Source organism: Aquarana catesbeiana, linkage group LG09, assembly GCF_042186555.1.
Source record: "Aquarana catesbeiana isolate 2022-GZ linkage group LG09, ASM4218655v1, whole genome shotgun sequence".
NCBI lineage: Eukaryota > Metazoa > Chordata > Amphibia > Anura > Ranidae > Aquarana > Aquarana catesbeiana.
Genome location: NC_133332.1, coordinates 293161914 through 293183637, shown reverse-complemented (window position 1 = coordinate 293183637; position 21724 = coordinate 293161914). Strand labels below are relative to the sequence as shown.

General features: G+C 42.1%; 1 protein-coding gene across 3 annotated transcripts in view; it reads left to right on the top strand.

Annotated features, from left to right (window-relative positions):
* The window catches only part of SH2D3C (SH2 domain containing 3C), a 173806-nt gene extending 152434 nt beyond the window's left edge, over positions 1 to 21372 (top strand). For all 3 annotated transcript variants that reach the window (XM_073600449.1, XM_073600450.1, XM_073600451.1), the window contains 7 exons: positions 1813 to 1937; positions 4252 to 4793; positions 7600 to 7715; positions 8974 to 9145; positions 10811 to 10922; positions 12473 to 12679; positions 15834 to 21372. In XM_073600449.1, the coding sequence (XP_073456550.1) occupies positions 1813 to 1937; positions 4252 to 4793; positions 7600 to 7715; positions 8974 to 9145; positions 10811 to 10922; positions 12473 to 12679; positions 15834 to 16009 (1450 nt within the window). In that variant the 3' untranslated portion in view covers positions 16010 to 21372. The remainder of the gene's footprint in view (positions 1 to 1812; positions 1938 to 4251; positions 4794 to 7599; positions 7716 to 8973; positions 9146 to 10810; positions 10923 to 12472; positions 12680 to 15833) is intronic.
* The last annotated feature ends 352 nt before the right edge of the window (positions 21373 to 21724 follow it).

The window sequence follows — 21724 nt, the reverse complement described above, 5'->3', positions numbered from 1 at the left end:
CCCCAGTGGAGATTTTGGCAACACTAAAAACCTGACACAAGTTCTACCAAGCCACCACAGATTTTTATTGCTACTGTATCTTTGTTGGAGAGATTGGCCCTCACTTCCTATCTTGGTGACCACCAGCACTGGGATCATAAAATATGGGTATCCTCCTTAAAGTAGAATTATAGGCAAAACTATTTTTTTATTTTTGGATAGAGTAAGGGAGGTTATAAACCCTGTCGGTTTTTTGCTATCGGTGTCCCAATGAGGAGATTTACCTTCACTTCCAAGTGAGAAGAAGTCCCTGTAGATTAAGGGAATTCATGGGACCCCCAGATCACCAGAATTAGTCTCCCATTGGAAGGTTTATTCTCTTTTACTGTTCTGGGGACAACCCAAAATTTGCAGTTTTTCTTTTACTTTCCCTACCATTGATAATGGTAAATGGGACAAATACAGAGGGTGAATCTCCCTAATAGGGGCAAGGGCTAGCAATAAAAAGTTAGCAGGTGTTCTAATTTATCTCCACTCACCCAGGAAGTGAGAAGAATGTCTATCCAGTGTGAGAGGGAATCCCCATACGAGTGTTTTGATTGCAAGATGTCCCATCTATTCATTATACATTGACAACTGTTACAATTTGGAATTCCTATAAGGCCCCTTTCACACGATCGGACCGTTCAGGTCCGCCTGTCAGTTTTGACGGCGGACCTGAACGGGCGCTCCATGTTAGTCTATGGAGCGTCGGATGTCAGCGGAGACATGTCCGCTGACATCCGACCCCGTCTGATCCGCTAAAAGCAGACGGATGGCTCTACGTCCAGGTCCGTCGCTGGCGGATCGGGTGAGATCTGATGAAGACGGACATGCTGTCCGTTTTCATCCGATCCCTCCATAGGCGGCAGCGGCGCCTGACAAGCCCCTCCCCGCTCAGTGAGCAGAGAGGGACCTGTCATCCGCCGGCTCAGCGGAGATCAACAGACTGATCTCCCGCTGAGCCGGCGGACCGAGGCGGGCTCCATAGAAACGGAGTCCGCCTCGTGCGAAAGGGGCCTTACTTTCTGTCCCAGTGATAATGGTCACTACAACACATAAAGAGTGACTCTCCGAAGAGGTGATACATAAATCAATAAAAGCCTAATGGATTATTACAAAACTGCCACATCCTACCCAAAACCATAAAAAAAAAAAAAAAAGATTTTGGCTTTAGATATACTTTAATTAAGGCAAGGAAAAGACTTGTATAAAACCTAGTACACACGGGCCGAATGTCGGGCAACATTGGAAGGTTCAATAAAAACCAGCCGACAATCGGCCCATGTGTATTATGCTTTATACAAGTCTTTTCTTTTTTCTTAATTTTTTTTTTTTTGTCAGACCCAGCCGGTCTGACAAAAGCTGGCCGAGCATGCTGGAAAACCAGCAGCTGACGGGCTCCCGATCAGCGCTCTCAGCCAATGGCTGAGAGTGCTGACCTGAGTGTTCTGGTGGGGGGGCGCCCCCCTATCAGAACGCAAAAGCACTGCAGGGTAGATTGATGTACTAACATTGGATTGTTAGTACAGTGGCTCTGATCTGAGCTGTGAGGTTTTTTTTTTTTCGTTCAACCCAGCGAAAAAAAATAGTGGTGTGTACTAGGCTTAAATGGTAAGAATTGCAATTGATTAGTGACCAGGAATAGATACAATTAGAGTAACAAGTTTCCAGGGCCAGATCTCCAGAACAGTGAGCTGTACAGGCGATATGAATTCAATCATAGTTATTGTGCTGTGAATAAGGAATTGATGGCTTCATTCATAAAATTTGTTCTATTTTTTTTTCTCCTAGCACGTCCTCTCCACATCATAGAGATATCATCAGGAGCTGTGCAGTCAGTGTGGACCAAATCCAAGACTTGCACTCCCCAATGTCCCCTATTTCTGAAACCCCTGGATCTCCAGCCTATAGTACAGGTAGGAAAAAATTGCTGGTAATGTATGGTGGTGGTAATCCAGGACAAGTAGGGACCGATGTGAGTGTGCACTATATGGGTACCTTAAATAAATAATAATATCTATAATAGATGAGCATCTTAATGAGATGCAATTTACAGGGATAGGGATAATTGTAGACACTCACACTCACTCAGGACTCACTCAGGTTGAACTGGATGGACTGGTGTCTTTATTCAACCTTACTAACTATGTAACTATGTAAGCCCAAGCAAACTGCCCTTTAGGCTAAGATAACACTGGCATTAAAAGCAGGTGTTTGAGGGGTGTTAAAAACACCCCTCAAACGCCTATGCAAATGATACAATGGACAGCATATAGTGCTGTTCACACTATCAAAACATGAAGCACTACGGTTGCGTCGCTTCAAAATTGAAGCCTCATGTCGAGTCAAGAGGGGTTTGAAGCCATTTTTACCCCTCCCATTCAAGTCTATGGAAACGCTTCGGTAACACTCTGGCAGGCAGTTGCGGTGCAGTTGCGGGGCGTTACGATTAGTATATTAACTTTAATGGAATAGGCATTTGTGAAGCAGTTTTAACACGCTTTAACGCTCATCAAACGCATCAAAACTGACCACAGGGCGTTGGGGAGCATTTTCAACTCTTGTAAAACACTTGTAAAACACGAGTCTAATGCCCATACTAAAGCTCATTAATGCGAGTCTAACGCCCATACTAACGCTATAGGAGTGTTTGTTAAGCATTAGAAATGTAGTCAATTGTGAACAGGCCCTTAGACTTCTTTGGGTAAACTACAAAAATATCAGTGATTCCTTATTAATGGCATTTTTTTTGCGAAAGTCAAAAAAAATTCAATATGGTTGAAATATCTCTATGGTAAACATCCAAGTCAGAAAGTTGATCTGAAATCTATACATCCAGAAAACCACATCATTAAAAGAGATTATTTTTGTGCATTGCTTTGTGTTTATGGTGGTTTCCCTATTAACATAATACATAGAGTTAAGGCATAAAGTACATCATAAGAGCTAATAAGAATTCAGCATTTAAGACTAGAGAATAGTTAAAGCTGATTTCTGATTTTTTGCACCATGTTAAGCAATATTACTGATACTCGATATTTATTGATCATAATGAGACGCATAAAACATATCAATGATGGAAACCACATATATAAAAGACATTGTAATAAATATCATTTCATAAGTATTTACAAGCACATGTGTATGCGCGTATGTAATACGGACATCAAGGGTACATCAAATATATATCAACTTGGCACCACATAGTGGTCTCAATTGATGAATTATACATACAAAAAATTCCATATATGTACATGTAACATTACAGCAGTACTTGTGGAGGGAATAAAAGTATAGAAAAAACACAGTAAAACCATAGTTAGAAGGTGAGAGATGTTCTGAATTGATGGTATACTATAAACATATGTCTGCATCCCAAATTGTCCGACGCGTTTCGTGTGAAAGACACTCATCAGGGGCGGATGATCAGGGACGTCTAGAAGATATGATAAAATGTGATTAATCTAATTGTAACTGATCATAACAGGGAAAGGCGGGTGAGCCCACCCTGAGTACTTACATAGAATCAGTGCAATGAGGTATAGCTGGTATAGAGCCAGGGCCAAAAAAGGTGTCTGTCCCGGGAGCTGAGGTATTTTGGGTCCGCGTGCTAGCGAGGAGCACACACAGAGCCCCCCCTGGACACAAGGACCCAGGTTGCTGGTATTCGTAGTAAGATAAGGTGCCATGCTAGTGGTGACTACCTAAATTAAAAGGATGCATAATCAGTGTATCAAAATATGCTAGTAAGAAGAAAAAAGAAAAAATTGTATCTGTCTATTGGTAATGTTGAAAAACAGAAGTCTGTGCAGATAAACAGAATGGGATGGAAGGGTAATCACATCCTAGACATAGTAGAGTCTGGTAGGTAAAAAACTGCAGGGACACTTCTGATTTCTCTGAAGCCAATCAGTAGAAAGAAAAACTGTCTAGCAGGGTGATGGGTAGGATAACTTCCAGGTGGGAAAGAAAAGAGCCAGGAACTATGTCAGGGAGGTTTTATTGCTCTTCAGAAGTTGCAAGTAATCAGCAAGTACCCCAGCTTAACAGACTCCTAGCTCTGGAATATCACTTTTCGGTAGTCTGGACCTTTAACATAATTTGGTGTTTAATAATAAGACTTTTTTCAGCAATAATAAGACTTTTTTCAGCAATATGTGTAGACATTTATTTATACATTTTACTCCCATGCTATACAGCTTGTAATAATTTTCTTGTTAATGTATGCAGTTGTCCGGGTGAAGCCCCAAGGAGCTCCGGTAGTTAATAATGTGACCCCTGGCTCTCCTGTGCTGAGACGGTCCAGTGAACCCTACGTCTGCCCGGCAAACAACAAAGCTGCTTTAAACATGGCTGAAAACAACCATTCTTCACCAAATCATGGGTACCCACAGATTTCTCCTTCCCCCTCCATAAACAGTTATAGTGACCCGGACAATGCACATTACTGTCAGCTTCGCCCAGCTTCCCCAACACATGACACCCCCAGCAAAACTCTTCCACCCAAGAGCTATGTCGAGAGGTTAAAAGTGGACGAGGGTGCCCGGGCAGGGGCAAACCGTGGGGTGGAGGACCCCGATAAGGACAAACTGTGCTTTACTATCCCTACAGTAGAGGCCAAATCTTCCTTCAACCCAACAAGTTTCAAGTCCACACTGATCCCCCCAGACAACAAGCCCCTGGAGATGTGTATACTAAAGAAGGTCAAGGAACTCTTCTCTGAAGTTGATGCCAAAACCATTGCCAAACATATTACCAAAACCGACTGTGAGGTAAGAGTGATGCCAAGAACATTGATATTGAATATACAGAAGAGGGCTTGAAGTCTATTTAAACCTTAAATATTAACAGTCTTTTTTGCACCATTTTGGTCTCTTGAACACAACATTAGGAGCATTTTGTTGTATCCCTTTCCATAAAGGCAAAAATTGTAACTGTTCATCCTGCACGAAAAATTGTTCAGTTCTTTGTGGAATACAGAAAGCCTCATCCCTATGTTATGAAGATGGGGATGTGTTTTGTAATCCAAATCAGGAATGAGCAACCTAGGGTGACAACACTACTTCATGGTTACAGTACGTTTAGTGGATGTTGTCACCCTAGGACAGGAAGTGTATCACTGGTATGATCACCAGGTGAAAATAAAGGAAAACAAGTCTTAAAAAGCTAATGCAGCCACAATATCTAAGTACTTATATATGCTTTAGTGGGCTAACAAAGGGTGTCTAGAATGCAGTAGATGTGATGTGGGACCAGTGATTCCCAGATATTTCTTCTATTTTGGTCACAATGACAGCATTGTTACCAGAACAGGAGGTCACAAGAATACTCAACAGTAAACAAAACAAAAAAAAGAAACAATAATAATAATAATATTAATAAAGATTCTAACGCAGTCCTTCATAAGCCTGTCCAACACAGGCGAACCCTTGAAATAACTTTCCAGTCATGGGGAACCCCTGCTCAACACTACTATATCTACAACTCATGATACATTAGTGCGATGGTCGGTGGGAAGATGTTTCCTTACACTTGTGGTTATTGGGAAGAATTATCCATTATGGATAACTAAAAAAATCAGTGGTGTCTTTAAGTGGGAACTTATCTAAGAGGCAGAAATTGCTCATTGCTCAAGGAACCACTGATAACCTCTGGAGGAACCCTTGTTGAGAAACTCTGTTCTAACCCTTCCCATTATACCCCCAGAATCCAAAACTAAAGAAAAAAACATTTGGCTGGGGGATACTTTGAATTAAACCTGTGCTTTGTTCATTCATATCAATGTTCAGAGACAAACATCATCCATTCATGACACCCCTTTCCAACATGGCCCCAGGAGACCAATCTTTGGTTTATATATCTGGGCCCTCTCTAGTGTCTGTTGTCAGTAGAGACTTCCTGCAACCCTGGCACACATTTTTATTACTGATAACAACCCAGTAATAAAAGAAAGCAAGCCTCTGGTGGTCCCAGTCTCTGCATAGGATTATTGTAGACTACCAATTTCATATCTTCATTTGTGTAATTTCTCCTTCTAGCATTCAGTAGTAGTAAAAAATGTCCTGGACTATGTTTGGGGTTTACATACAACCAGCAATACAAATTATTTAGCCATCAAAATGAAATTAAGAATGCCAAATGATATATAGTAGTAGGTTGTCTGTTGATTACAGAGGAATCCACCTAATGTTCTAGAGCAAATTAGAAATACAACACAAGTCAACAGCACTCTTAGATTTCTAAATTTTCAGGGTTCAATTATCAGATCCTGTTGACATTACAGTTCATTATAGGTACAGTAGGATCAACAATTGTCCATATAGCTCAGTATTGGTGGTATAAGGGCTGCAAAAATTTCTTTATAGATCTACCTGTTATGAGGTTAGCCGTCGAATGCCTCGTTTCCACTGAGCGGATCGGTTCAGTTCCGTACGGTACGCTATTTTGGGTGTTTGCATTATGAAAGTGGCCCATACAACCGAACCGTACCACTCCATTCAGGGTCCTGCTTCAGATGTGGGGCTATAGAAAATGGAACGGTTCGGTTAGGGCGGAGCTACGATACATTCCACTGATTGGCTGACAGAAAACCCTCTGCTGTGCTATGCTGAGGCATTTTTTCTAAACCCTGTATGGCCCCTTGTGGTCCCACTTGCAGTGGAAACGCTCACCAGAATAGACCGGACCATTCTAGGCCATTCAAACTGTACCGACCCGAACCAATCCGCTCAGTGGAAATGAGGCATCTGTTGTGTTTAATGGTATAAAGAGAAATTTATGGTATACAACAGGGATATGCAATTAGCGAACCTCCAGCTGTTGCAGAACTACAAATCCCATGAGGCATAGCAAGACTCTGACAGCCACAAGCATGACACCCAGAGGCAGAGGCATGATGGGACTTGTAGTTTTACAACAGCTGGAGATCCGTTAATTGCATATCCCTGGTATACAAGTTCAGTCAGGTTCTGTTTCCCTTCACTGTTGTTGAGCAGGGAGGCTGAGAGATTGCAATGAATTTCAGGGTGAATCTACTAATCTATGTGTTACAATTCAGGGAATATGGTACAGCACGCACATAACAAAGTAAAAGTTCAAATGAACATTTACTTTTAAGGAACCCTGTACTGAAAGGAGTACAGAGGCTATTATGGTAATAGCTCATAATATCTGCTCGTTGGAAAAGCACAATAATCTTCCTTTAATAATAGCCTAATTGTTTTTCATATAAGCCAGCTTATGATCCATAGTTAGGGGGGCTTTTAAATTAGAGTAGAGTCCTTTTTTACATATATAAATTATTACTCAAAGTGGCATCGTGGCTTCAGGCTGACAGATCTTAGTTCCAATCTGAAATAAAGGTTTAACACTAATGAAGACTCAAAGTGCTGAGATATTTTTGGCCGCTGCAATGATGTCACCATGACATCACCTTATTCTCTTGCCAGTACGGCCAGATTAAAATGCCTGCCATTAATGTGTTTATTGCTGTGTCCTCCGGGGACTCTTCCTTCAAAATGTGGCGAGAATCTATTTCCAATTAGGAAAGATTAATCTCCATCTTCACGTTACTTTCAGGTTGCCAGGATACTCGGTGTTACCAAGGAGATGCAGAGGATCATGGGAGTCAGCTCAGGCATGGAGCTCCTAACACTGCCGCATGGCCGCCAGCTGCGACTTGACCTTCTGGAAAGGTGTGTGGAGAACAGACGTAGAGGCTTTTGTCATCAGTGACTGCAGTGACACGCTGGATGCAAATGTCAAAACAAAAAGTCAACCCCAATTAAACTGAACAGGCCGTGGGCATTAGCACAACTAGAACATGACTATACCAGTGGACTCAGCTTATGTTCATATGCGGAAAAGCAACAGGTTGACCCCCAGTTTCTAATACTGATCCCACTTGATCCCCACACTGCTCCATTCAGACTAAAGAGAAACACCCGGTACATATGGGCATGAAGGAGCATTGTGACTGTCTTCCCCATGACATGACTTTGGGTGCCTAAGGCCAGGCCAACTTTGGGTGCCAATGGCCAGGCCAAGGAGAGAGTCCTTGGCCCTGTGTAAGCTCCCACAGATTGACTTGATGCCCATGGGGCTCTTTGCAGGTGATAGGGATAGCAGAATATACAGTATTGTATATCATGCATTGGTACAAATTACCAAGTTGGATCTGGATTACTGGAGACAGATACAGAGAAATTAGGAGAGAGAGAATGCAGGAGAGCCTGTTATTAAATGCAAAAATGAACTGTTTATTCTCAGAAACTCTGCCTAATTCTTCTCCGTGGGCTACAGGATACGTCACCTCTATGTTATGGCGATGGGAAGGTGTTTCGTAGTCCAAATAAAAAAAAAACTTTTAGCTAGAGATATACTTTAATATAAAACTATGCTTTGTCCATCCACATCAGTATTCAGACAGAAACAACATGACAGCCCTTTCCAACATGGCCCCTGCAGACCAGGATGGTGGACTCTTCCAGACTTTGGTTTATATAACTGGGTCCCCTCTATTGCCTACTGTCAGTGGAGTCACACACACATGCTGAGGTTTCACAATCAAATTTTAGGATGTGTGGTGAGCTTAAGTTCTCAGCCTGTGCATATATTCCCATATGGACCTAGATCAGTGATGTTGCATATATTCCCAAAGTCACCGATTCTCAGAGGAAGACCCGATTACATAGGAAGGATTTTTTTTCTGGTCAGTCAGTATCATTCATTGGGATAAACACAGCGCTGGGGGGGGGGGGGGGGGCTCTGTAGATGATATAAGCATACTGTATATGTGATTGTCCATAGAATCCTGTGCAGCCATTTTATTTTCTGATTATCAAGCAAATGTTTGTTGTAGTTTATAACATGGAACACCATTATTCTACCCAATGATTACAGGAAACTCACCTGTGTGGCAGATCGTTCTAACCTCTCTGCATTGCTCCACAGATTTCACACCATGTCTATCATGATCGCTGTGGACATCCTGGGCTGTACAGGCAGTACGGAGGAAAGAGCCGCTCTGCTTCACAAGACCATACAACTGGCAGCTGAACTGAAGGGCACTCTGGGAAATATGTACAGTTTTGCGGCTGTAATGAATGCCTTGGAGATGTCACAGGTACAGAGAACATAAGCCTAAACCTAGTACAAATGATGAGATTATCGGCCGAATGATCATCCTTTTTTTTTTTTTATTTTCCATGCTAGTCTCATATCACAAATGAAGAGGTTACTAAAGTACGAAAAATTATCATACAACAGAATAAAAATTCGGAAGTGATGTAATGTATTGTATTGTATTTTCGGACGAAAAATGTACAGATTAAACGAAAATCGTACAATCTAATCATACCTGGTATCGTACAAGAAAAGTGTTTGTTTTTGTCCCTTCGGACAAAAGCTGTGTACTAGCAATCAGATTATCGTACGATCGCTTTGAAAGCGGTATTTTTTGTACAATTTTCTGATTGTGTGTACAGGTCTTTAGTGTACAAGAAAAATAAAGCCCAATTCCTAGAACTAGATATGCAACCAGACATTGTACCACTACCAACAACCTCTATTTTCATAATCGTATCTCCACTTACCTGTTACAGCAGTTGTGCAGGGTGTCTAAATATGACTGCGCAGTCCAATAGGCACCAGAGTTAGATATTTTGCACTCAGTAACAGAGCTGGTCAGATACACTATTCTCCTCTGCATTATTAGCTGTTGTTAGGACACTTGTGCTGATGGGTGTGCCTGTTACTCAGCTCTGCCAGGACAAAGCACTGTAGTGTGAGATTTGAATGCACTGTTTCATTGAGAGTAAAATATATTTTAAGGTATTTTTAAGGCAAAGAAAAAACAAATAATAACATGGACTATACAGGATTATAAAAAGCAGAACCCCAGGCAAACAGCTGAACTACTCTTATGTGAAGCGCTTTGCCTGCCAAATATATTATAATTCTGATCAGGCAGCTTTGTGATTCTGGCAACCCTTACCAGATAACACATATAGGTCCTGGACTTAAATTGCAGTTGAGCAGTGCACTGGTTTGAGACCCGTCCCAGCCTGTGAATGGGCAATCAAGGAGCAGCAGAAGCAGATCTATGGGGTGATTACTCCACTCTTTTGTCCTACTGGGTATCTACTATGCATTGTAATAGAGTGCTGATTGTCATGGAGTGTAGGTAGGGGCTGGCTACAAACCATCAGCTTTTTTTTTTTTTTTTTTTGCTATGTTCCTCTTTTTTCCCTCATTTCTTATCTGGACGACAAATGAATTAATGAGTTTCTATGATCATGTCCCAAGTCTCACATGCTTTCAATATAGGTGCCTAGGACTGTCCTTGGCTTTTTAGGAGCCTAGCAATGCCCATAGCCCACTATCCAAGACTCCAGTTTTGGCTGGAATTGAACTTTCACCCCATAGAATGTCTAATTATGTAAAGCAAACCATAGATTGCTCCCTTCTCTTGGGATAGCTCCCATCTTGGAATTGCAGATATCAGATCGTGTCAGGTTCTTCTTCTTCTCTCTTCTTAGCCAGATCTGACAAATAGTCATATTTTGCTGTCTTTAGCCATGGGAGAGCTGGAGCAGAGCCAGGATAAAATGTGGCTCTTCATTTGGTGTCACATTTGTAAACTGGTGAAGGAGGGACACGGGAGGTTGTCCACACATAATGAGGCCTCCTGCCTCTATTATTGCCTGGAAGGAAATGATGCTATAACATAGCTAGATTAATTTATCTTTTTACACACAGTGTTATAAAGTGTTTGCTTCTCGCTCTACAGATCTCAAGACTGGAACAGACATGGGTTACCCTGAGACAGAGGCACACAGAAGGGGCCATCTTGTATGAGAAGAAGCTCAAACCATTTCTGAAGAGCATGAATGAGGGCAAAGGTAATTACATAGTCACCTTGGTCCAAGGCCCCCCACATATGACTACATTTAAAGCTGAGCTCCAGCCAAAGTATTTTAATAGGCAAAGGGATTTGTAATTCTCCAAAGCTAGTCTTTTCTTACCCTGCCAGATAGCAAAGAGAGGTCCTGGATCTCCAGGACAGTTGTTCACAGAAACCAGTCAACTGCTCCTTTTCTTTTTCCCATAATACAGTGGCAGAAAGAAATCTAGCTTTAAGATTAATTATTATTTAGGAATTCTGACCAAAAGTGGTCTGATTTTTTTTTTTTTAACTTAAAGTGATGTTAAAGGCTGAGTTTTTTTCACAATATAATAAAGGATTTTATACTTACCTGCTATATGAAAAGATATTGCACAGGGTGGTCTCTTACCTCCTTTTCTGGGGACCCCACCAGTGCTGCCCACTCCTTCTCATTTGAATGTGCCCCCATAGCAAGCTGTGTGCTATGGGGGCACACTTCCGAGACAGACTGTGTGCGTTCATAGACACAAACAGCGCAGCTCGGCATCACACCCCCTGCACTCTCCTCACTGGATTTGACTGACAGCAGCAGGAGCCAATGTCTCCCGCTGCCATCAGAGCCTCCAATGAATACAGGAAAAGGAGTGAAGAGTTACAACAGAAGGGCACAGTGCTGGGTCAAGAGTTGACTTAGGTAAGGGTTTGGGGGGGGGGGGGGGGGCTGGGGGAAGCTGCTATTAAAGTTTTTTTTTTGCCTTAATGCAGACAATGCAGTGAAAATGTGCTGTGTGCTTCATTAACTTTAGGACTCGATAATATATAAGCTATACCTGTGGTCAAATCCCAATAGCTTATACATATTTATAACCTATCAAGTGCTAAAGGGCTGTGATTACATGTTAACACTAAATTCTGAATATACACTCTGCACACTACTATAGACCCTTTCTAACAAACTTTGCACAAAGCAGGGATTTTTAGTTCACATACACTGCAATACATGTTTAAGCTGGTCAACTGCATCAAAGTAATCCCTCTCTGGCCAGTCCCTACTCTGCTCTGCAAAATGCTCCCCTGGGTATAGTGCCTTCATATTTTGTTACCTAAAGTAATTTAAGCAGAAAATCTTCCCTTACAGAATCACGGAAAACAATAGAAACCTGACAAAAGTTCTGACTCTTCCATATTCTATCCAAAACTGAATAAAAAAGTTTTGGCTGGAGCCAAGGCAAGGGCATGCTGATACCTTCCGTTTTATGACTGCGATATTGAAGTGTTCAAAATGAAAGGGATATGTAATGTCTGTGCTCCAGAAAGTCTTTGTACATAAGGGAAATTTTGAACAAGCCACAGGTTTTACTTACACCTTTCCTTCTAATGGCGTGATCATAGTTTTTGTAAATCCACAGCATAGTGACACTGAATGATCAAGATGAGTCATTCTGCAACCGTTTCTATAGAGAACTGACTTGTGTACATTATAATAATGAGAAGTAGGAAAACTTTGTTTGGATCTTTGAGATTCTCCTCTTACCATAATTACAATAATTTTTTGATTTCTTGCAGAGAGCCTCCCGTTGAGCAATACAACCTTCCCGCACATTATCCCTCTAATCACTCTTCTGGAGCGAGATGGCCCTCTGCTAGATGGAGGAGAACCCTGGGATAGCATTGACAGCGGTGTAGAAGTGGTGATGGCTCACCTGGAAGCAGCCAGGATGGTGGCACATCATGGAGGCCTTTACCGGACCAACGCTGAGATGAGGCTACAGGGTAAGCCAGCATAGGTGCATTCTTCAAAAACTCAGCTGGTGGCACCCAGAGGGGTTCATTGTTCTCCATGTACTGTAGTAGGCCAAGCAGGTGTGAACATCCTGCTGTGTTCCTTTCTGTTTTAAATCTGATGGCCTGTCTGCACTAATCAGTTAGCACAATGTTTAGAACATAGCCAGTAATGTCGTATGTTAGGATATTAAGGGCTAAACTAAGTTTGACTTAACTCTACTATTAATAATGCCATAACCAAACAGTGGAACATTTTGAGGCATTGTTAGGTGCTACACATCTTAGAATATATACACTTACCAATAGCAGAAAAGGCCTAGTTTAAATCATAGAGGAACACATTCAAGGGAGGTGTAGGAGTAGTAGACTGGTGGAACAAACTCCAGTGGAGACATCTTACTGGTGGAGCTACCAAGATATATAAGAGAGCAGTGGGTTATGCAACATACTACAATCCACACAAGACAAGGCCAAGTAATATCTACTTAGATATTAAATGGCCATGATGAAAGATAGAACTGCCTGTGGACCACGTTAGCTCTCATTTCACTGTTCCTGTTGTCTCCTCTTCTCCTAAATATATGAAAGTACCCTCCCACAATGCTTATCTTTGCGAGATCCATTACCATTGATTGGCTACTGTAGATCAGACCAGCAGTAAACAGAAAGTCTTGGGTGTCTCAGTCTACCCATGCACAGACAGGTTTAGTCTCATCCATCAAGCAGAGTCTTAAGCTGGCCATACAATTTTAGGAGTTCGGCAAATTCAGAAGAACGGTTCAGCCGATACAGGCACTGATTGGGCATTCTGACAGCCAGCACCAGCAGCTCTCAGAATACAATAGTCTGGTAGGGACATTTAGGCCATCCATGCTTGTATTAGATTTCTATTGCTCAGCCCACAGGTCAGCTTTATTTAACCCCTTCGCGCCTAAGGGTAAAATAAATCTTAATGCCTAAGCACAATTTTGCAACTTTGACACGTGTTAGTAAAACCGAACATATCATCAACTACTTTGTGCATCCTGGTGGATTATACCTTGTTTTTTTCAGGACAAATTGGGCGGTAAATGGTAATGGATATCTCCTGATTTTATTTTTTATTATCAAAGGAAGACTTGCCCAGCATAGTAAAAAAAAAATAATTTTTTTTTAATTTAGCTGTATATTTCTTGCTATTACCATAATCTTCCACCAAGGAACAACCCACAATAAATTATCTTGCTCCTGACAATTGCAGCTATACCATATATGTATGTTATTTGTTGTTTGTACCCGTAGTACAGCCCAGAAACAATAGTGCGTATTTTACTTTTTTTTCTTATCCTACCTAAAACACAACGACACTGACACCAACTGACACAGATACTAACTTTAAAAAAAAGATGAACCCTGACCCAAACACTAACCCTGGCACTGACCTAGATCAAACATTGGTATCAATACATCTAGGTATTATTTTTTAAATGTTTTTTAATTTTATTTTATTATTATTGTTTATTTTTATTTTTTTACGCACATTTTTTTTCTCTCTCTGCAAGGATAGAGAGAGATACTATGTATCTCTCTCCTCCATTCACAGAGAGAGAAAACACGGGGGGCAGGCTTCACAGTCAATAGTGTATTTAGATTTTGTGTTGCCCTAGACCTGACTAAACTTGTGTACCCCCTAATTTAAATATGACCCACCCCTTCCTGTCAATGCCACACCCCTTGCTGTGTAAGACCTGCCCTGAAATTTTCGAGTGGGGACACTAGTTCTGAGAGACTGGGGGGGGGGGGGGGCGATGGATTCCCTTAATTTGCATAGCTTTCCTCTCACTTCCTGATTGGCTATGGGGCAGGAAGTGAAGGAAAATCTCTGCAATGGGACAGGGATTGTAAAAAATAAATTAACAGGAGTTATAACCCTCCCTTGTTCTATCCAAAATGAAAAAAAAAAAGTGTTGCCTATAGTTCTAGTTTAAGCACAAATTTCTGATAATTTTATGGAGAGGACTAAGAAGATATAACCCTGCCAATGGTGCAGCAGGAAACATATAGCACAGTGAGGAAGGTTTGTGGTACAGGATGATAGGACAGTCAAAATTAGAATCGGCGCCCCCCCCCCACAGTTACGGAATGCTGGCCGCCCGCATACCGGAAGCAGTGCGGCCACTTTATGGGGGCGCCAGAATAATTTGCCTCTCAGCCCAATCCGCCTCATAAGACTGGTGCTACACTAATAGTTAGCGCAAGCCGGCGGGGACTCTCTCCGTGCTGCCCCCCTGCAAAGTGCTGCCCTAGGCTTGGGCCTTGTCGGCCTAGGCCAGGATACAGCATTGTTCACAGTGACTGATCACTATAATAGCTAATCAGAGGCTATCACAGCAATCAGGTGACCCAGAATTCGAAGTTCCGGGTCCCGATCATTAGAACAGTTCATATTTTTAGAAAGAGGCCTAGGAGGTCTAAGTCTTTCATTTACATCCAATAGTGTGCATTGAACCCCATCAAGCACCATCATCCAGTTGTCCTAACTATACAACTATTTATATGTACTAGAAATATTCTGTTCCTTGAACACATTACATAGGTATCTGAGCATGTCACTTTTCTTCTGTGTCTGGGGCTTCACTTGATAAGCCTTAAGGTACCCATTAAGCTAATGCATCTCTGCAGCTCTCATTAATTATTGATGATTATCATGCTGGCTGCTGTGACACATACATGCATAAAGTCACTTTATCAAGGCTGCTCAACAGACTGACTCATGCCTGTATAATCAGCTATGACATCATGCATGGCCGCAGTGTATTAAATAACCTGCCCTCCCTGCCAGCACAGGATGAATGCACAAATCCAGCTTTGACTGGTACAATAATGGTTTATAGAAGGAAGGCAAGAGAGCCATAAAAACCCATCAGATGTCAATCCCTTCCCAGCTCTACTAGTGTTCTTGTTGCAGAAATTTTCCATCATTGCCTGTCCCAGTTGTAGGATGTCACCAGAAAAGGAAGTGGGCAGATATCTCTCCAACAAGTAAAATCTGACTGAGGTTTCTAATCATTCCTCGGTCTACACAAAACAACATTTTGTAGCATGTATTTGTCATTTCTGGTGTAGACTCTTTCCTGATTGTGTGTTTTCCACCCCTGAACAGGTTTCCACCCCAGATCGGATCTCCTGGAGGTCTCCAGCACAGAGTTCCAAATGCGAATGCTGTGGGGTAGCCGAGGAGCAGCGGGCAGCCAATCCGAGAGATTTGACAAATTTGACAAAGTCCTGACCGCGCTGTCACACAAACTGGAGCCCTCGGTGCGTTTCAGCGAATTATAACACAGCATCTGTAGGTGGACACTGAAACGCTGTAACAGAAGGACGTCAAAAGGGATAAACACGCCCAAAGCAATGCATCTCAGAGACTTCTTTGAGCAAAAAAAAAAAAAAATAGCACTTTTCAGTGGCTTCCATCATGGGGGCTAATATTTGTAGCAGTGCATGCTGGATCCTATCAAATTCCAGAAAAAAAATGGCTGCACTGTATGTATTCATTTAAGGATCATTATATGTGGGTTAGCCCTGACCAATATTTGACATTTTTTATTATAAATCTGAATGTTTGGCCACTTCGGGGGCTCTGATGTAAGACTGGAGGTTAGCCCTGGACAAGTGCAAGATCTCATTGTACATAGTACTATAATGTCCAGTGCAGGGACAAGGTTATCCAGCACCCAGGGCAAGGATGCCAAACTGCACCCCATTCCCTTAGGGTTAGGCTCAGGACGCCCCCATTCCTGCAATAAACCATTGCGCCCAGGGCAGCCGTCCCTCCTGCCAACCCCTTGTCCCGGCCCTGATAATGTCAGAGAGTAAAGGGCTTTTGATTGATCATACCTGATTGGAGATCATCCAATCAAATTGAAAAAGCTTAGGTGGAGGGGGAGGTGCTTGTGGGCGCTGCGGGTTCTAGGTATGCGCAAATAGTGACGAGCCTCATTCCTGTAAGAGACAGCACTTGGCATTCCTCTCAACTGACCATTATTTTTGAGGACTAAACTCATTTTTGAAGAGTTGGTGGCTTCTTAAATGTGGGAATCAATTTAAGGTGGAGTGTAAAAATGATAGGCACAGAAAATCAGACTGCCTAGCTACTGTGAAAAAAAAAAATGATCAGGTCATCCTGGGACTTGTAGTTCTACAGTGCCTGGGTACCCATAGACTGCTCAAGCTGCCATATCCCTACTGAATGCCAAATATGATACAAAGCTGTAGAATCTCTGTATTCTAATATACTACTGACAGCTGTCAGAAATACATTCTCCCTATACAGGATCAAAGCCGTCCTAGGTTATATAGAGCTCAGCTGTACCAGAGATCTTTTTTTAATTGCTTAGTAACAAGACTGAGCACTTGTTAACAGTGGCCATACATGTAGAACACAATTTCCAACTGCCATGAAGGGGATAAAATAATATATCTGTCACCCCATACAGTTAACAAATAGACTACTGTACTACATCTGGTCTGTAGGTGCATGAAGTTAGAAAAATGGATTGGGCGCCATCTAGTGACTATAAAAGAGATGACAAGCATACAGATGACACTTGTTCTACGCTGGGTTTTAAAGTAGACTTCCATATTTAATTTCACTTTAAATACCCTTCTACAGTTCAATAGTCATTTTCAATTTACCACAATTAAACGGGTATACAGATGAAGGCAGAGATTATGGGATATTGTGATGTCCATCAGCATGCCAGCCAAATATAACATGGAAGTTTAATAAAACTGTCAGTAAAATGATTTTGCTTCTACTATTGTTTATAGGATGGCTGATGGCACTTGAGTAGAATAAAGAATCTATTTTTTTTGTATACAGATAGCAGCAGCTAAACCTCATTAGTGACCAGTAAGACATAGGACTAGCTTATCTATTACTGCAGAGAGTGGCGATATCCACCTGACCTCCAGCAGCCAATCACATCAGAGCTTTCAGCACTATAATAGAAGCAGACATAAAAGATGATTTGTCAGCACTTTGCTGTATTTACATAGCTCCCAACTGTCCCTGAATTCGAGGGACTGTCCCTGATTTGGAGCAAAGTCCCTCTGTCCCTCTTTCCTCCTCATTTGTCCCCCATTTTGGTCTGATCTATATAATTGTATATAAAATGCACTTTTTATCTTTCAAAAAGTGTTTCCCAGGGCTAAACCTTTCATCCAAATTTTAAATTGCTGCATTTGTACATTTTTAAAGCCAATATAAAGGAATAGTAGTGGTAAAAAAAAGCTCTTGTGGATTTAATTAACCTATTTTTTTGGTTAATTCTCCTTTAAGGGGGTGTGGCAGGGGGCGTATCTTATGCCTGCATACATTTGCTAGTAGGTGTCCCTCATTTCCATTTCAAAATGTTGGGAGATATGTATTTATAAAAGTGATGAAAACATCATCCAAACAAAATGTTTTTTTAGTTTTGGATAGAGTGGGGGATGATCAGAACCATTGTCAGATTTTTGTGTCATTCTCACTTTTCCGGTGATCATTGTTCCCAGGAAAGGTAGTGAATGGAAATGAAAATGTTACCATTGTCACAGGTACGGGAATTGAGTGGAATTCGGGGATACCTGCCAAAGGCCAGATTATCACTTACTTTGCAGAGATTTCCTTTGACTTCCTTGCTGTGTGTCTGGGGCAGGGAATGTGACAAACTCTCCCAGTAGGGATGCAGGCAGTGATAGGAACCGGACAAATATTCCAACCCTTCCCAACTCTATCCAAAACATGAAAAAAAAATGGCTGGAGTTCTGCTTTAAAGTAACCAGCATTATCGTATTATAACAGGGACAATCAGCTGCCTCAGTTTGTGTAATGAGAGCTTTGATGCACCTTGGAAGGCCCGAAATATTGACTTTGAGGTCCAAAGCTTGCCCAATTCCCAACACATTCCAAAATGTAATGTGAGTGCCTATCAGCAGTGGAGTCGCTAGGGGGTGGCTTTTGGGGCTATAGCCCTGAATCTGGGGCCCATAGCCCTGAGTCTCTGCAGGGGTCCCCAAGGGGAAGGGAGGCTCTCTGGGGACCCTGATTTAAGGGGGGCTCTCTGGGGACCCTGATGTAAGTGGGGGCTCTCTGGGGACCCTGATTTAAGGGGGGCTCTCTGGGGACCCTGATGTAAGGGGAGGCTCTCTGGGGACCCTGATTTAAGGGGGGCTCTCTGGGGACCCTGATGTAAGGGGAGGCTCTCTGGGGACCCTGATTTAAGGGGGCTCTCTGGGGACCCTGATTTAAGGGGGGGCTCTCTGGGGACCCTGATGTAAGGGGAGGCTCTCTGGGGACCCTGATTTAAGGGGGGCTCTCTGGGGACCCTGATTTAAGGGGGGCTCTCTGGGGACCGTGATGCAAGGGGGAGGCTCTCTGGGGACTCTGATGTAAGGGGGGCGCTCTCTGGGGATATATATACACACACACACACGTATATTATATACATGTGTATGCCCGCCCAAGCGTATGACTTTCTTTACTACGCTGCTATGGGCTCTAGCCCCAGATCTTTTGTAGACCTAGCAATGCCCCTGCCTATCAGTAAGTTGCTAAGGCACCTGCATTGCACTGTAATTGGGTGGGAGGGTTGTTAGTATCTACACAATATGAGCCCTAGATTAGGATCTTCATTTACAGGAATGTAAAGCTGAACTCCAGAAAGACGCACATTAATTCAACTTTTTGTATCCTTTTTTGCATTAATAAATGTAAATTTTAAAATGCAGGCAGTGAAAGCACCCGAGATACCTGCAATCCCTGTACAGCAGAGCTCAGACTGGGAGAGGTAGAGGCCACACATTGAGCCAATCAGTTGTACCGCTGTACTCATGTGCTAAGAATGGGCAGTCTGATAGGAGGAGAGAGAAAAGAGACAGAGAGGTGACCTTATCAGTCTGCTGATTTTGCCTTTTACTGTCCAATCACAGCCTGGGGGAGGGACAAGGCCTGTATGTGTTAGTAATCTGCAGTACACAAATATGTCTCCTTACTTGCCAGACAGGGCTGTACTGCTTAACAGGGCTGAGTAGATAGATGGAATACAAATCCTTTGCCAAGTAAATCAACGGTATTTCACAGTATATCTGGAGTTCAGCTTTAAAGTATTTCCAGACATATTATCGTACTTGTTATAATATATTAATGCTGGTTTACCAAAGTACAGGTTCACTTTCAGGAAACCTATAGTGAGGAATATGGAGGCTGCCATTGCTGGCCTCTCACTCTGGAAATAATAGTTCCCTGGCTGTCATTGTGATCCAACAGATTCAGCACCTTCTAAGTCACTGACAAGTATGTAGATCAGCCATTCTCAACCAGGGTTCCTCCAGAGGTGGCTAGGGGTTCCTTGAGCTGTGGCTGATGTACCTCCTGTCCTACATAGTTCTAAGCCAATGCCACTTGGAGGAGCCAGTGGTATGACAACAATGATCTTTATAGCACTCTGTAAGGGGGCTATTCTTACACTGACCACCAAAGTAAGGGGCATTGTTCCCACTGACCCCCAATGAATGGGTTTTATCAGGGGTTCCCCGAGACCTGGAAATAATTTTAAGGGTCCCCCTGGGTTAAAAAGGTTGAGAAAGACTGATGTAGATCATAGGTGTCCGCAGCCTATGGCATTAGGGTGTCTACCCAAAATTTAAACACATATGTTTGTGTATGTATGTATGTATGTATGTATATATATATATATATATATATATATATATATATATATATATATATAATATACTGACGCTGTCACTAGAGCAGTGAATGGTGTCATAAGGGCAGAGATTGGTGTCAGTAGTTATCATTTTTATTATTTTATTTTTTTATTATTTTTTCCATTTGTTTTAAATATTTTTTTTTTACGATTTTTTTAGGAGAACAAAGAAAAAAGGGTAAGCGTTTTTTTAATTGGTGAAATGTTAGGGGTCTAAACGGGGGGAAAAATGCACCACACGGGGTGATTAGGGTGTGCCCAGGCACCCCTGGCACACCCTGTGTGCACGCCTATGATGTAGATTAGGAGCTCTGCTTCAACTACCTCTCAGGGTCTGCTCACTTGTCCTCCTGGGTCAGGAGGTCAGCAATGGCATCCTTTGTAATTCTCCCAGTAGAAGGCTCCTTAAAGGAGGTGGTGGATGGTAGTTTAGCGGGGAAAGTAGGATTGTAAAAGGACACAAAAGGAACATATTTGCACAAATGTACATAAATATATTGCCAACCACTGTACCATTGAAGGGTCTCAATTATACATTGTCCTGACAGAGCTGTGAAGGTTGTCTTTATTTTACTAGCAAAAGTTGAATATACGGACTGTACAGATAATCCGGCTTCCCTCCTCGGGGACAGAAGTTATGGATCCGCAGTAGGAGTGCCATGTTCAAACCTCGGTGTAAAGGAGAAGTAGTGGCCCATCTCTAGTTTTTCTTGTCTGATTGGGTCGGAATGGGCAATACCTCTTCCTTTATCCAAGTTTCTGAATATACCCGGGATAGAGCTGCAGAATGATGAATGTCAGTTACTGTGTGTGTAGAGTAATGGTGTACATAGAACTCGGCGCTCCTATGTAAATAGTCATGCACTGTCTGGTTGTACAGTAATTCACACCATCACATTGTACATAGCCATGTGCTCTTCATATCCATGTAAATAAATGTATTGATGTAAACAGTCTGTGTGCTTGTACTTCTTATAAACTGGATTGTAAGCAGAATTTCTAGATGGATTGGTAAGGAAACCTGTGCTGCATCCACGAGGGGAAAAGTAAAATGTTCACTTGAACCCACTCTCCATTGCCCAGCAGGATATTCACTTTGTATAATAAATTCAGGTGCGCTACTAGTGTCCCAATAATTAAAGTTAATCTTCCACCCAAACTTCTTGATATTTAGTATTACTTAGTAACAATCATAATAAATAAATAAATACACATATGTGAAGTCCCAAAAAAGTGAATCAAAAGTTGTCAAAACAATGTGTCAAAAAGGAAAAGAAAGAAAAATATGTGTTGCTATAAGATA